At 37.1% G+C, this 16,163-nt stretch overlaps 3 protein-coding genes across 4 annotated transcripts in view; 2 read left to right on the top strand and 1 right to left on the bottom strand.

Annotated features, from left to right (window-relative positions):
- The first annotated feature begins 248 nt into the window (after positions 1-248).
- Positions 249-2,838, top strand: LOC109064792. Its single transcript, XM_019081822.2, has 5 exons — positions 249-1,887; positions 2,024-2,104; positions 2,190-2,246; positions 2,428-2,544; positions 2,707-2,838. The coding sequence occupies exons 1-5, from the start codon at positions 574-576 to the stop codon at positions 2,764-2,766; spliced, it is 1,629 nt and encodes a 542-aa protein (XP_018937367.2). The 5' UTR covers positions 249-573; the 3' UTR covers positions 2,767-2,838.
- A 2,047-nt stretch (positions 2,839-4,885) lies between these two features.
- LOC109064783 (guanylyl cyclase-activating protein 1) lies at positions 4,886-8,879 on the bottom strand. The gene is made up of 4 exons (XM_042739003.1): positions 8,482-8,879; positions 6,869-7,018; positions 6,296-6,383; positions 4,886-5,695 (listed from the first exon to the last, which is right to left on the bottom strand). Exons 1-4 carry the CDS (start codon positions 8,674-8,676, stop codon positions 5,565-5,567), a joined length of 564 nt encoding a protein of 187 aa, XP_042594937.1. The 5' UTR covers positions 8,677-8,879; the 3' UTR covers positions 4,886-5,564.
- A 6,452-nt stretch (positions 8,880-15,331) lies between these two features.
- The window catches only part of LOC109079103 (NACHT, LRR and PYD domains-containing protein 12-like), a 30,026-nt gene continuing 29,194 nt past the window's right edge, over positions 15,332-16,163 (top strand). For both annotated transcript variants that reach the window (XM_042739005.1, XM_042739004.1), the window contains exons 1-3: positions 15,332-15,686; positions 15,792-15,905; positions 15,992-16,105. In XM_042739005.1, the coding sequence (XP_042594939.1) occupies positions 15,541-15,686; positions 15,792-15,905; positions 15,992-16,105 (374 nt within the window). In that variant the 5' untranslated portion in view covers positions 15,332-15,540. The remainder of the gene's footprint in view (positions 15,687-15,791; positions 15,906-15,991; positions 16,106-16,163) is intronic.

Below are 16,163 nucleotides of genomic sequence, written 5' to 3' on the forward strand. Positions count from 1 at the left end.
TCCCATGCACACCCGTCTTTAAGTTCAAGGCTGCAGTCCAAAACAGTGAATCTACTCACCATACAAACATAAGTTAACTTCAAAAATTAACAAAATGGCTTGATGAGTTTGAAGTTTGGTGTTTGAAAAATAATGCAAACTGAAGAAAAAAATAATGTGTAATCACTCCGTATGAAACAAACTTTTTTTCTTCTATCACCAAAACGTATCCCTGAAAATGCACAATATGCAATATTCTAATTTAGGGTGGACTCATTAGGTACATAAACATGTATTTGTGATAAATATGGTTCGATTTATTGAAACAATATGTGAGTGGTGCCTTGTGGTGTGGTGGGTTTTTGAATAGCTGATGTGCTTACAGTCACACAAAAGTGTTTTCGCCCATATAGCTATAAAACAAAAACAGTCAATGAACTTCCAAGCTCTGTTGTGTTTACTCAATTCATCTCTTCCCTCTCTTTATCTCTCACTATAGGTATCAAATATACAAATAGTGTTTGTTGTACACACAAGCAATTTTGCACATCATTGGATCATCTGTCTTACAACCATCTAAGAACCCTATCCATCATGACAATGAGGCAAGAGAAACCTCACGCCTCTTTCATGCAGGGAGCACCTGTACCCAACAGGGTCCCAAAGAGAGTAAAGTGGAGGTGGCAAAAGTCTCAACAAACCTTTTTGCCCCAGGGAGCCAGGTACCTACAAGGAGCACCCAGGTCTGCCAGGTATCCACAAGGAGCACTGGTGCACGGAAGGGTCCTGCAGGGAGCTCCCATGTGCACCAGGAACCCACATGGAGCACCTGTGTCTGTTGGGTACCTGAAAAGAAGAAAGAGGAAACAGCTAAACCTACAGACTTCTTTTGCAGAGGGAGCTCGGTTCCCACAGGAAGCACACATGCCTGCTGGTTCCCGACAGGGAGGAAAGTGGAGACAGCAAAAGCCTCAACAAACCTTTTTGCCCCAGGGAGCCAGGTACCTACAAGGAGCACCCAGGTCTGCCAGGTCTCCACAAGGAGCACTGGTGCACGGAAAGGGAGCTCCCATGTGGACCAGGAGCCCACATGGAGTGCCTGTGTCTGTTGGGTACCTGAAAAGAAGAACGTGGAAACAGCAAAACCTTCAGACTTCTTTTGCAGAGGGAGCTCGATTCCCACAGGGAGCACCCATGCCTGCTGGTTCCCGACAGGGAGGAAAGTGGAGGCAGCAGAAGCCTCGGGCTTCTGTCCTACAGGGAGTACCTGTACATACCAGGCCCCCACAAAAAGCAAAGAGGAGGCAGTTGAAGTCTCAAGCCTCTTACCAGGGAACCAGGTACCCACAAGGAGCACCCATCCCTGCTGGTTTCCAACAGAAAATAAAGTGGATGCAGAAGCCTCAAACTTCTTTTCTACAGGGAGCCAGGTTCCCAAAAGGAACATTCATGCCTGCTGGTTCCCAACAGAAAAGAATGTGGAAGCAGCAGAAGCCTCAAACATCTTCTCCACACAAAGAACCCAATCTGTGGAGGAAGCATGCCGTCTTGGCACCTGTTCAGAGAGGTTTCCCACTGGAAGCACCCATGCTCTTTGGGACCCCTCAGAGAGAACCCGTGGCCATTGGGTCCCCACAGGGAGCACTTGTGCCCTTGTGTTCCTCAGAGGGAGTGCCAATGCCCTCTGTGACCCATCAGAGAGCATCCATGCTCATCATTTCCCCACAAGAAGCACTTGTGAATATCTGTCTACCAAAGAGACAACTTGTGCAGACCTCTTTCCTACAAGGAGCACCTAAACCCATCTTCTCCCCTCAAGAAGCGCTCATGCATGCCTCTTTGCAAGAGGAACAAAGTTCCCAATCCAGTAGGAATAAGAGGCAATGGCCATGGAGCACAGACGATTCGGTTAGTCCCACCTAACTCTTATTTTCATTTATTTCAGAATTATTTTTGAAAAGGATAGATGTCATGTCTTTCAGTTTTGTTCAAGTACTTGTTAAACCTGTCCAGTGTTAGATGATAATGTCTGTTCCTTCAACAGGACAATGAAGGTCTGTTTTGGCCACCTCCACTAAAAAAATGGCGTGTGGAATTAGAGCCCAGAGCCTCCACAGGAGCATCAGTTAGTCCATCTTGTCTCTCATTTTAACTCATATATTCATTCAAAAGATCTCCAGAGAGCACCCACGTCTGCCTCTTTCACACAGGAACAAAGTTCCCAGTGCAGTCGAAAGAGGCCGTGCCCATGGAGCACAGAAGATTTGGTTAGTCCGTCCTCTTTACAATTTCCATATATTTTCAGATTTATTCAGAAGATGTACAACTTTATGTTTAAAATCCTTAGTTTTATGGATGAAACGGTACAAGCATTGTATTTAGATTTAGTCTGTATATTACTCATTAAACCTGCCTTGCATTATATGATTATGTCTGTTTCTTCAACAGGACAATGAAGGTGTGTTTCAACCACCTCCACTGAAAAAACGACGTGTGGAGCCCAGCGCCTCTCCAAATGCACAGCTCACTCGGAAGAGGCCATATCCATGGAGCACAGGCACATCGGTTAGTCCCTGCTGTCTTTCATTTTACTTTCAGATGTATTAACATGTCATACCCTTTTCAGTTCATAGACCCTTCATGTTGATCCGTCAAGGTAAAAGCAATAGGCCTTCATAATATTCTGTCTGTGGAACACTCACTGAACCTGTCTATTCCCCTCAACAGGACAATGTAGATGCTGATCAGCCTCCTTCATGTAAAAAGCGGCGCATGCCAGTCCAATGAGGAGCAGCAGTTCACCTGCTTATCTAAATATTTCATACAAAATCTGATCTATATTTTAAACATAATTATACTTATTTGTATTTATTTGTACACATAAAGTTAAAATACATTTTATTTATTATAATAGTTTTATTCAGTTGTCTGTATATGTATTTTTTATTTGTGCAATTAAATGTTTTATTATGCATGTAATAAAAAATTAAATGTTAAACTATTCACTCAGTAAATTCCAAGTTGTTCAGTAATCTCCATCATTTATCCTTTAATAATAGAATATGTACCCATGGTTAAAAAATGCATAGGCCTATAATAAAATACCAATATAAATTATTATTATAAAATAAAAAAATATATTGTCTTTCTACATCACTCCCAAACATAAGATTGCTGTTTAGGCCATACATACCACATAATATTAGAATTGGTACCCCTTAGTTTCAAAATACTTACAGTATAAATGATTTGTAATTTTACAGGTTGTTACCCCTTTATTCCACAAACGTTGCATATTATTCCCCTACACGGAGGTACTGAATTGGTACTCTATAATTTCAAAAAAGTTATGCTGTAACTTCAGTTTACTGACGCAGTTCTTTGCAGGTTTCATATCTGGTTGTTACCCCCTTATTACCCAAACATAACATTGTTCCCTTTAGTGACTTTTTATGAAAAAAGCTCCTAGCGACTAATCTAGCGTCCTCTTGGACAAACCTTATTTAGTTTCTGAGACTTGTTGGTACAGCCGCCCAAATGCAAGGTCTTGCTTTCCCAGTGCGCACACACCTCTCTTTGCATCTGCTCTTTTCAGCAAGTGGCAGAGAGTAGCGCTTTCAGTTAAAACAGATATTCTTCTATTGCTTCTCTAATTTTTACATGGAACTATAGCTGAAATCACAGCGCAGACATTGTCTTTATCTTACGTGTATTTTATTTCATCAGACTATGGCTCAATTATAAAACAAGATTTTTGTGCAGATTAACATCTTGGAATGTAGTGCTGGTTGTGTAGTCTTTATGGGTCATGTTTCACTCACTTTTTCATAATCATCCGGTTATCTGACACCACAATAAAATATATAAATGAAAACAGAATTATTGAGAATTTGGCTTTATATCATTTGGTTCTTTTGTGTCCTTTTGGAGTCCTTTTTTGGAAAGACATCTAAATTTATCTTTTTAAATTTATATTTTTGAGAATCACCCTTCAATCTTTTGGTGGATATAGCAAGCAAATGATGAAAAAATAAACATTTGTAAGAAGATAAATGGTCTATGCTTAATTTCATAAAGTGTGCGATTAATCATGATTAATCACAGAAAAAGGGTGTGATTAATTAGATTTAAAAAAAACTAGCACTTGCTTCCCTAATCTTTTTGTATTCTATTTTTTTCATTTAATATGCAATTAACAAAAGCAAAAAGGCATCTAACACTAGCTTGCTCTATTCTTTTTCTATTCTGTTTTCTTTTTATTTATTATATGATTAAAAAAAACATGCTACAGTATGTGTACTGCATTAAGCTAATTGAGACTTGTTATAGCACTTGCATATCATTGGACATGCACTTGTGCGCGGCATGAGCTCCTGCGCACTGGTACACATGAATGCAATACAAGATTTACATAAATGTAATAACTAGCCATTTTAGTTTGTTTCTCACCAAACCCTATACCTTCAGAACGTTCGGAATATACACCCTGAGATACATCTGATTATTTTATGACAGATTTACATCCGCTTAAAGAATTAAAAGTGAAAGACACAATTCTCTGCCAATGAACAGGTAAGTGCAAGCCAGACATTTTGTTTAGAAAAAAGAAGGTAGGCCTATGTAACATAACAATAAGATACTGATTTTTATTTTTTTCTTTCTTTTACCTTTCCCATTTTCATGCCAGGACCATGACCAGACAGTATGGGAATAGATTCAGCCTTCTGGCTTTTTTTTCACTTTAAAATAATTTATTTATTCATAAGGTAGTGCAAACAGATAATTCATGATTTGAAACCATATTTTTTTGTAAGTAGAATTTATTTATTTATTTATTTAGTCAAAGTTTTTAAACTTTTTTAACCTTTTATCTAAGTAAAAGTAATGGTGACAGTCAGACAGGAAAGACAGTCCAAATGTGCAGCATACTGCATTTATTTATGTAAGGCATTTGTTACAAGTTAGAATGGTAGAACTGAAGAGTTATCTAAATAATTTAGCACAAAATGTCAAAAGTCAGAATGAAGATTACATACATCAATAGAAAAACTGTACAATTATTTATTACACTGGACCCTAAACTGTATTTGGACACTTAAAAAGTAAGTCACATTTAAAATGCCTGTCATATTAATGTCCTGTTGATAATTTGTTCGACATTGATACATATTAACTGAGGGTTAAATGTCCATATACATTTTAGGGTCACTATACATGCAGCAGATCATAGAGCACACCCATTGCTAAGAACATGCTTCACATGCCAGCAAATAGGACGAACGATCCATTACACCATGGATTCGTCTCCTCTTGTGTCATTTCTGCCTGCAAGAATGACATTTTCAGACTTAAAAGAAGAAGAAGAGTAAGTAAAAGCGCTGCTAACTGGATATCTGGAGGCACAGAGACAAGAGAGAAAGTGTATGAAAGACAATCACAAATGATGATCACTCGTGTCCACCTCTGAGATGCTGCTAGCAGGTTTCACCCTCTATTAAGTCTGTTTTATGCTTTTAAGCCACAGAGCTGATCATCTTTAATCAGGATGGGATCCATTTATTGCGCGAAGCATCAAACATTGGCAGTCACTCCTTCTTTTTCTGTCCATTAACTATGATCTCCAGGACATGGGTGAGGTCCATCATCTTGGTGAGCATCTCCATGATATCAGGATGTTCTTTAGCCCCTGTGATGAACTCCTCCAACGTCAACTCACCTGCAAATGTGACATGATTTTAATTAAATATATATATATATATATTGTTTTAAATGCTGAAAAGAAAAGAAAAGAAAAGAAAAGAAAAGAAAAGAAAAGAAAAGAAAAGAAAAGAAAAGAAAAGAAAAGAAAAGAAAAAAGAATGGCCTAGATGTACAGAATATGATTCCAAACTTTAACTGGTTGTTTTGGTTATATTATTGTTTTTTTTTACCTGTTATACTGACCTGACTGACCTAACATTGTACCACTGGAATTTGTTCTCTGTGTATAGATGCTGTAATGAATATTCATTTTAGTACATAACCTTGTTCTTTTCCTAGTTCTATAAAAAATCTAAACCTTGACCCTTGTTAATTGCAGTAGTGGTGTTAGCCTAATGGTTTTAGATTGGGGCTAATTATACTATTCAAAGGTTGCAGGTTTAATCCTGAACAGAAAAGACTTGAAGAGTGCAACACAGTTGTGACCTTCCTTGAGCATAAAGCACATTAAACAATACAGTGGACAACAGGAGGAATTAGTGTTATGTACATTTTTCCAAATAAAATATTACAGTTGAAATATTCTGTTGTAGGTTAATATGATCTAGAAGCTCACCTTCATTATTGACATCGATCCTCTCATAGATCAGAGACACAATATCATCTGGAGGGATGTCATAACTCCGGGTAATGTCCTGGATGGCCTGCGCAAAGATGAAAAATTTTCATTTTTATTCCTCTACCAACATCACTATCTTTTTGACACAGTATAATAAAAAATAAAAAAAAATCACTGTCTTGAAATGTTTTATTTTATTTTTTTGCACAAGAAGAAATAATAGTAGGTGTGAAAAATATTTTTGAAATGATGTAGGTCCTCATGAGAAGAGTCATATCAGATAACAAATATTTTATTCTACATGGAGCGGGTTACCTCATGGAGGCTTCCGTGTTGAGGCCACAAGATAAGTGTGAAATACAACTTGGTTTATCTCCATAATACTGGAAACATTTGCTTGAAGAATAAATGTGATATATGTGAATGTGCATTTCTACTATGGCATGTAACTGAAAACCATAGCTATTATGAGATTATATGACTGAGTGCATCTTTAAAACTGAACTGTAGTCTGGACCAGTGGTCGTACACAGGAGGAAACAATGAATAAAGAAAAAATTGATATATTACTTTGAATATGGTCTCCATTTCATCTCTGTCAATCTTTCCATTTCCATCCTGATCAAAGAGTTTGAAGTACCACTTCAGCTTCTGGTTTATCTCTCCTTTCAGTAGAAGACTTACAGCTGCAATGTATTCTACAAAATCTATATAGCCATCCTGTGGAAGAAAAAAAAGGAAAGAAAAACGAAGAAAAATATATATGAATATATAATACATACAAAGTATAACATTAATTTTAAAAGGGCCTTTCAGACAGGATGCATTCTTACATCAAACAATTAGAGCACAACATAACAGAACAGAATGCAGGAATCTTCAGTTTAAAAATTATCGTCACCAGCATAGTCAATATCCGTGCACACCATCCGTATGCAGTGTGATTTTATTACATAAAAATGTCTTTGCACTTGGGTTTCAAAAAGAACTTCAATCAGACTTCTATCAACGAGTTTTCTTACTCAAAAGTGGCACATATGTGAGCTGGGCATACATTGGACACATGGTTAGAAAAATCTGACTAAGCTCCTACAGTGAATGTAATTTCACAGAGTACAGCATGTTCCCGGATCACCATCCTTGTTGATCCTGGAACAACATTCCAATTAACCAATCAGTACTGAGGGACAAGTTTACAGGAAATGTAGGTTTTAGGCTTACAACAGCAGTTAGGTGCTTCTACACCCTTGTTATTCAGCTGTCATTTCACACTGATTTTAGAGATAAATTATGGGTTAGTTTAGGGGTAGGTTTTTGGACAATAATGTTGATCCAGGACCAACAAAAGATGTTGACCTCACACCTTCATTGCTAATGATGACATTTGTGTCATGCACACTGTACACATAACCAAATATGCATAAAAACGAAGTATGGCCTTAAGAGTTTTTCAATAGATGCTTACCCACACTGAACATATCCACATGTCTGAAAATGCCTAAAGCATGTTACTGCATAAGCATAAAACATGATAAAAGATAACTGCGATAATACTGACAGACCAGATATAATAAAGTTCTCACACCATTTTTCTGTCACGCACAATCATTTTATTAGCAAAATATTCCACCACTCACTCTGTGTGTCCAGGTCACACTTAAAATTGCTATGGTCTAATACGCAACTATCATGCTTTTCCACAGGACAGCAACTGTAAATTTACAATATGTGTCGAATGACAAAACATGCGTCAGTTTCCGAACACTTCAATTTTCATCATCTGCAATACAACACTTGAAAATGCTGTTTTCAAAACTTTACTACTTGGGAGAGCATCTTCAAAAAGTTTTCAGTCTTAAGTTTTCAGTCTTAAGTGTGACCGGAATGCCAAAACAGAAAGAAGAATATACATTTTGGATTAAGGTGGACGCTTATAACGCAGACAGCTTGACAGGATTGTAAAATGGATTCCTGTGGACTGTAGAACACTAATAGGCTTATGTTCAGTGATATATGCATTATATAATGCCATTTGATGATTTAACGGTTTATTTGTTTGCCACAATAATGACTTTTATCTTAAGTTTGGAATATTGATATGTGAATAATAAACCATTTGAAAAAATTATTCTTCATAACCATTAATTTGGTTAACAAATTTTCCATTCACAAATTTCTCTCACCCCATCCATGTCAAAGGTGTAGAAGACTTGATCCACATAGCTGTTGGCTTCCTCGGTCATCCCCTGCATCTGCAGCATGGTCTTGAGTTCAAAGAGCGTGATGAGACCTGATGGCGATTCCCTCATGAACTTGTTGTACCAATGGTGCATGTCCTCAGCCAAGACTTCATCCAGGCTGGATCCGTGGGCACCCATACCTCCTCAGAGAGCCTCTTTCTAAATGAAATGTAGAATTGGTCTGTCAAATCCAGAAGTCCAACAGTAGCTGCAGTTTATTGAGTATGAGCTGTGAACAGTTTGCTGCTCCAATCCAGGATTGACTGTTGATGACGGCACAGAGTCTAAAGCCCTATAGACTAGGCAACTAAAAGGAGAGATAACCCTTTAATTGGATAACTGTTGAAATCTTCCAAGAACTAAAGGACATCTATGGCCATCAAAGAGGGAAATCGGAAAGTCTCCAGATGGACTTACCCCTCCCGCTTTGGGGGTCATGATTTGCAGTGATCCTGAACTTCCTGGCCTTGTCTGCAAGGGCTTAGCATAGAATGATCAATCACTTTCCATGGAGAGGTCAAGATCTGGCCAATAAGCTTAAATGTTCCTGGCCTCTCTGAGAAAACCCCGCCCGGGGATTTCTTGGGATGCAGAGTTCTTGTCTAGGGAAACCCTTTATAGAAGGCTATGTTTGAGTCCACCAAAGTTCAATGTGGAACGTAACTAGGGTGAAGGATATTTTAAGAAATGATTAAAACTGTATCAAGAGATACAATCTGTATCAAGGGGCCAAAAATAGCTGGACTCTGCTAAATTTAATACAAATTTGCACTGAAAGTCACTAAGTCGATGTTTAAGAAGTAATTAAGGCAAGTGGGACTATTATCATTGTTTGCATTTAAAGTTTTACATTTCTGTGAACTCATCCTGCCCCCTTTGTGCTTCAGACCTAAATAATACTTTGTTGAGAAGAGGTTTGCAAATAATTCTCTAAAAGATCAGACAGATTGTTCCACTGTGCAACATTCTTACAACCACCCAGAACAATCATCTAGAATCTCCTTAGAAAACATTTAGTAATGATTTATTAACATTATTATAGTTATTTTATATATTTTATGTTAGCATGTTTTAAAGTACACACAAGAAAAATAAACTTTTTGCAAACCTTTACAAAATTACAGCTTAATTGTGTTCACAATATTTGACACAAACGTCAAGTTTTTTAAAAAGAATGACTTTTTACAGACAATAAATATTATTATTTAAAACTCCATGTCAGTAGTTGTAATTAAAACTACTTAATTTTTTTAAATGTATATTTCATTGGCATTTAACCTTTTTTTAGGCAAAGATAAAGACCAAGTGTCATGTTTATCCAACACAGCTGACCCAAGTGCGACCCTGATCTCTGATCTGCATGAGCTTTCACTGGCATGTGCATGATCCATTCAGGAACACAAAGTAAAGTGCAACCTCACTGAGATTAAATGCAGAGGATAAATCAATCAGACTATCAAAGATCAGTGTCCCGTTATAGTAAATCTGGCTTCAGACGATTAACGATTTCCAAAACAGATTACATTAATTCTTTTGAGATTCTTGGGACTTCTTAAAAAACATCCCCTGCAATATACAACCAAATTAAATGATAGAAATTGATGCTAAATACAGAACATTCTGTAATATTTCTAATTTTGCAGTATTTCTATTTAATTATAAGTATTTATTGGTTTGAATAAAATGTGTCTCATTTGATATTTTAATTTATATAAAAATTTATTATTTTTGTACAATCTTAGTTAAGACTATAAGGCAAACAGTTTTAACGTCGAACAATTTAAAAAATAAACAGTAGCTTTTAGGATTAAAAATTGTGACTGATTGGAAACAGTTACTTTTTATACTTTGTGTTGAAAACATTTCTCCAATAAAACTGCAAGTCATCTGCTCAGGATGTTCTATTAATAAAAACGAGTAAATAAGAGGTAAAGTTGATTAATCGGACAGATGGCATGGCCAAATCATGCCACCCTCTCCCAATCTGATTTAAGCAGTAGAATGCTGATTACTGAATTAAATCTCCTGTTTTAATTCTCATTATCTCAATTTAATTAAGACTTTTACTTTACATAATGTTCAACATACACACTCAGTCATTAGGGTTAAAAATGTTTAGTAACAGATCATTGCTTGCTTGGCATGCTGAAATAAATTTTGCATATGTTGTCATCAGGGGCGGCGTTAGGGGTGGGCTAAGGGGGCTGGAGCCCCGAATGTTTTCAGTAAAGCCCCTAATGTTTTTATTACCACCATGCCATCAATGAGTTTTCATGCCCAATAAAGTAATTTATATTAGAATTTAATTGAATGAATGAATAAATAAATAAATAAATAAATATCTCTCGACTCTCACGTCTACAGTGTCTGTCAATTTACGCGTTGTCATTCACACCCGACAAAAACCGCCCACTGAGTCTAGTGCTTCTGACTGACATGTAAACTGGCCAACCATCGATGAGCGTCTGTACGATCCAGCCAATGAAATTAGATCTTTTGGAGCCAGGCGGTTTGTTGGCGTGTAGTATTTTACTAGATCAATTTATTTGAAAATTAAAATGGATATTTCAAAATTCTTCAAAAAAAAAAGGAAGTAAAACACCCCCAGCCAACACTTGAACGCCAAGATACAACACCTTCAGGTATCTGTAACTTTTAATCATAGTATTATATTTCTTTTTCGGTTTTAAATTGTGTCTGATTTAAGGTTACATGTTGAACATCTAACAACAGTTAACGGTTGCGCACAGTCTTTAGGACACACACACACAGAGCGGTTATAATGTTTGGTTAGCACGGTCTGTGGCAGACTTTTCGTGTCAGGGCAACAATTCAATAAACAAGATAATAAAAAAATACATATTTCACAAAGGAAATGGTTCCAAACAAAGCATGTTGTTGTGCTCTGCAGCAACACACAGCGGTGTTTACTGAATACATTTGCTTGAGTAAATGATTCACTGACCCATTCATAAAAACAGCTGCTTACTTTTTTTCTGAATGAATCATCTGTTTCGAACGAATCCATTGATTAAATGACTGACCGACTCACTCATTAAGGCAGTGGCTTGCCGCCACCTAGTGGCAAAGTACCATTCTAATTTTTTTCATCATTTCATATTTCTGTATTCCAAATTTTTTTTAATTTGATAAATTAGCCTCATAAGATTATTTATGCAATTTGTAAGTGCTGTGTAAGTGCTCCTTCAAAAATATAAGTGTATAGAGCCCTGTGTTTATAATTATACTTGGCTTTAAGTGTTTGTGTGTGTATTATGTATGTGAGTGTATGTATAAAGTAAGAATAAGGTAGCTTATAAAATGTAATATGTGCAGGAAGAATGGGTGAAGGTTTTTTTTTTTATTATTATTATAGATTCTTTATTCACCTTTTTTTATCTATTCTCACAAAAATCATGCCGTTAAATGAAGACTATTAAAACAATAATAGAGCTGAGCTTGCTATTTTACCATGACTTAGATGAGTCAGCAAGGAAAGAAGAGGCTTTAGAAGGTGAAAGGGATGATCTAGGAACACTGCAGACAGGCCCAAAAGCTTCAGCAGTATCCCTTTACCCAACTTGGAACACAGCAGAGAGCTTTTAATAAGAATTGGCTAAATGCATTTCAGTGGCTTGAGTATTTCGTATCCAGAAATTCTGCATTCTGCTTTTCTTGTCGTCTCTTTGGCAAGCATTATATCCGAAACAGCAAAGACACATTAACAAGTGCAGGTTTCTCCAACTGGAAAAGGGCTTTAGAATCATTCAGAGAGCATGAACAAAGTAGCCTTCATAAGGGTTCCATGACATGCTGGAAGATCTACAAAACAACTGAAACACATGGAGATATTACAGAACAGCTTCATAGAGCTAGTGTAGGAGATATAACTGAGAGTCGTGAATACTTCCATCGTGTTGTTGCTGTGACGTCATTTCTGGGGAAGCAGGGGATTGTTTTCCGTGTACATGATGAACAGAGCCAGAGTCAAAATCAGGGAAACTTGCTTGAGTGCATGAAACTTCTCAGCAGTACAATGCTCCATCCTATGCTACCTACCTGTCTCACTCTTCGCAAAATGAAATGATTGCATGTATTTCAGAAGAGGTCACAGAAAGCATCATAAAAGAAATGAGAAATTCAATGATGTATGTCAGTGCACTGCTTAATGTTTGCTTCTTATCCCTGTTCTACCAGGAAGAGTGTAGCCAGTCAGGCTTGATTGGAAAAGAAAAGAAAACTGAGAGACAGAGACAAAAAAAGTGAGATAGAGACACAACATCAGCATATGTGTCAGGATACAAGGGATAAACATTAAATAAAATGTTTTAAATTATTATTATTTTTTTATTATTGTTTTTGTATATTTTGAACAAGGTAAATCCTTCTGATTTATTAAAATAAAAAGTCACATACATGGATTTTTCTGGGCTAAGCCCCGGATCTCCACTGACCCTAGAACCGCCCCTTGTTGTCATAAAGAAGCTTTATTGGTATTATCTGTACAGAGTAGGCTAATATTGTTAAGAGATTATACTATTAGTGACAGCGTTAACTTTTCCCTATACTAAAAAGGTTTTTCAACAGCACAAAAGTGAATCTGTAAAACAGCGAATTAAAGTGATAGTTACATACTGTAGATGTAGCAGAGATTGGGTTGAGTAACCGCTGGCACCAGTCACTAAACACAAAACTAAGGCTGCAAAAGAGCAGTGCCTCCCCCTACTGGACACAAGAAACAAACTCATGCAGAGTGAACGCTAGGAATGTACCGAAACAAAATCGGACAATAATATACGATTATTTGATTTATTGACAACAATACTGATAGCTGGTGGCTAATTCATTACCATGAGTGTCAATTTAACACATTTAATATGAACAATTATAAAACAAAGAATGCGATAAGTGCAGAGTCGGCGTCAGAGCAGATCTACTGGAGGGGCATTGGATCATCGGCGGGGGGGCACTGTCGTTTGATAAATATTTTTTTTACGCATTGGCAACATCATAGTAGCATGGAAATCCAGACCTAAATCTGAAAGATCTATATAGAATGACAATGAACGATTTAGACTTGGGTTTTTATCTAAAAGAGGAACAGTAGACAGCGCTGAAATTTGCTGTTTTGCCGACCGGATACGGCAAGAGTCATTTAGCTCCAATGATCTTTATAGAATGACATTCTACCCTAGAATGTTAGCTCCAATGATCTATCTATATAGAACTGTGACGAGTGGGGCGGGGCTGAGAGCCGTGGGAACGGAGCGAGGCCGGTGGAGTGATTGGGAAATGAGCGACACCTGCTCCACTCACCGGTCTCGAGTCCCACGGAGGAGATTGGGAGGATACAAAAGAGGAGCGACGACAGTGAAGGACGATAGAGGACCAGTTCTGGGCTTTATTTTGTGTTTGGTTTTTGTTTGTGCGCGGCAGTCGACCGTGAGGGGCTGTCGCGCTGTTTTATCTTTATTTGGTTATTAAAGTTTTATTTGAATGTTCGCCGGTTCCCGCCTCCTTCTTCCCGTGACTATGGAGTTTTTTATTATTACAAGAATGTCATTGTATAATTTTTTTATTTTTATTTTTACCTGTCTGGATTCCTAATACACAACAGATGACGATTGTTAGTTTAAAACGTTCAGAATACGATTACATATAAGGTTAGTATAGCCTAGTTCAGCACTTTGCGAATGGACAGCGACTCAAGTAGCACGTAGTAGCCTATTCTCGCGTTCTACAAGTTCAGTAGCCTACATTTTTGGGAAACGCGCGAGGAATTGCGGCTAATGTTTATAACCTTGCACGTAGAGAGCGCTTTTAAGAGCTAAGATAGGCTAGGTTACATCGTTATCGGGAAACCCGGCCCAGAACAGATAGCCTAAACAACAGAACAGCACAGAAAATAATAATATAAATATAATATAGGCTAAATAAAAAACATAAAATAGGCCTACAATAAATAGCAATATATTTTTTTATACATAAATAATTAACAAATTACGACGACAAAAATAAAACACTGAATCAGTTTAAAGCTTTGAAAAACCGGCAAAAAAATGTCCCCATCAGACAAAGTTTTTTCGTATAGATGTTTCTGAAAACTTAATGTTTTTTTTCTTCATAAAACGAGTTGGACATCATCACACAAATGTCTGCGTATTAAATATTTTGGCGGTTGCCCGGTGCTAGCATTTGCAGAAGAAGCCAGCTCGGCTCTCATAGACCGTGGTACTGGTGGTCGTGGCCGGAGTATCTAAGTCTGCTGATTGACGAGGCTGCGAAGGTCTAACCATTTTCGTAAATCCAAATTTTTTTTATTTATTTTTTTTTTAGAAATTTTTAAAATTAGCTGCTAAGAACAGTCTATAATATAGACGGATAAACTGTTCTTCAACTTGAAATGGATTTTGCACGCGTGCTGCAAATCAAATGTAACAAGTTTACTCGGCGACCAATAAGCATTCACCATGACGAATCCTAGTAACGTGCCATGAACAACCAAAATTATGCATTTTCCCCATTCTTTTTATTTTATTTTATTTAAGTAACAGTTTGAACATTTAATATTAAAATAATAACTAAAAGGGATATTTTTTTTGGGCCACGCCATGGCCTGTGGGGGGGGCATCAATGACCGCTAAGGGGGGCACGGCCCTCGAATGCCCCACCACAGCGCCGGCGCTGGATAAGTGATTGAGTTGTACTGTAGCTTGGCTTGAATGTGACGTGATGGGATCATCGTTCTAGTCATAAATGAGAAGTCAAAGTACAGTACATGCTCGGAGTTTCGCCATTTTAATCAGACAGAACGGATTCTTTGCAATAAGCAATCAAAAAAATATATATCTAGAAATGTTTATTAACTTAATGGAAAAGGTGGATGGTTTTTATTTAGCTGGTTTTATGTATCCAAAGTTTGATTAAGGTGACTGTTCAGGTCTCGAGACGCTTTAAAGATGACTTCCGCATGAAAATTCTGAAAAACGTATTCATTCTTACATGTGCTTGATAATGAACGTGCCTTCTGGGTTTTCTGAATCTTCAGCTGAATTAAATCTATCTGCGATGTCCATCCAAAATCAGGGTGCACACTCCATGGATGAAACAAAATCAACCACAGATGAAGATTTTTATCCAAGATGCAGGTACTTTGAATGGACACTCTATTAAATACATTTATCTTATAAAAAAGTTGGGATTAGCACATTTTTTATGTGATTTTATGTATTAAGATTTGTTTTCTATTCCAGTTCAGTCCAGCAGGAGAGATCAGATTCACCAGATTTCAGCTGTGTATCTATGAGTGCCCAATCAATTGAACAGCCAGTAAATATTAAGAGTGGAGACACACAACCTGATCTCATGTATGAACATTGTTTAAAACATATGATTTATAGAATGTCATTTTTGATTTATGGCGGATATATTTTAGATCTGTTCTTTATTCCAGTTCAGTCCAGCAGGAGAGATCAGATTCACCAGATTTCAGCTGTGTATCTATGAGTGCCCAATCAATTGAACAGCCAGTAAATATTAAGAGTGGAGACACACAACCTGATCTCATGTATGAACATTGTATAAAACATATGATGTATAGAAGGTCATTTTTGATTTATGGCGGA

The sequence above is a fragment of the Cyprinus carpio genome, chromosome B15 (assembly GCF_018340385.1).
Source record: "Cyprinus carpio isolate SPL01 chromosome B15, ASM1834038v1, whole genome shotgun sequence".
Classification (NCBI taxonomy): domain Eukaryota; kingdom Metazoa; phylum Chordata; class Actinopteri; order Cypriniformes; family Cyprinidae; genus Cyprinus; species Cyprinus carpio.

Bases quoted from the DNA above. Each gene is read 5' to 3' on its own strand.
- LOC109064792 (XM_019081822.2), top strand. From the start codon at position 574: ATGACAATGAGGCAAGAGAAACCTCACGCCTCTTTCATGCAGGGAGCA. The intron at 2,105-2,189 runs GTTAGTCCATCT...TCTTTCACACAG, and splicing joins GAGCCTCCACAGGAGCATCA to GAACAAAGTTCCCAGTGCAG. The intron at 2,247-2,427 runs GTTAGTCCGTCC...TTTCTTCAACAG, and splicing joins CATGGAGCACAGAAGATTTG to GACAATGAAGGTGTGTTTCA.
- LOC109064783 (XM_042739003.1), bottom strand. From the start codon at position 8,676: ATGGGTGCCCACGGATCCAGCCTGGATGAAGTCTTGGCTGAGGACATG. The intron at 7,019-8,481 runs GTGAGAGAAATT...TTTCTTCCACAG, and splicing joins ACACCTTTGACATGGATGGG to GATGGCTATATAGATTTTGT. The intron at 6,384-6,868 runs GTAATATATCAA...ATCTTTGCGCAG, and splicing joins AAATGGAGACCATATTCAAA to GCCATCCAGGACATTACCCG.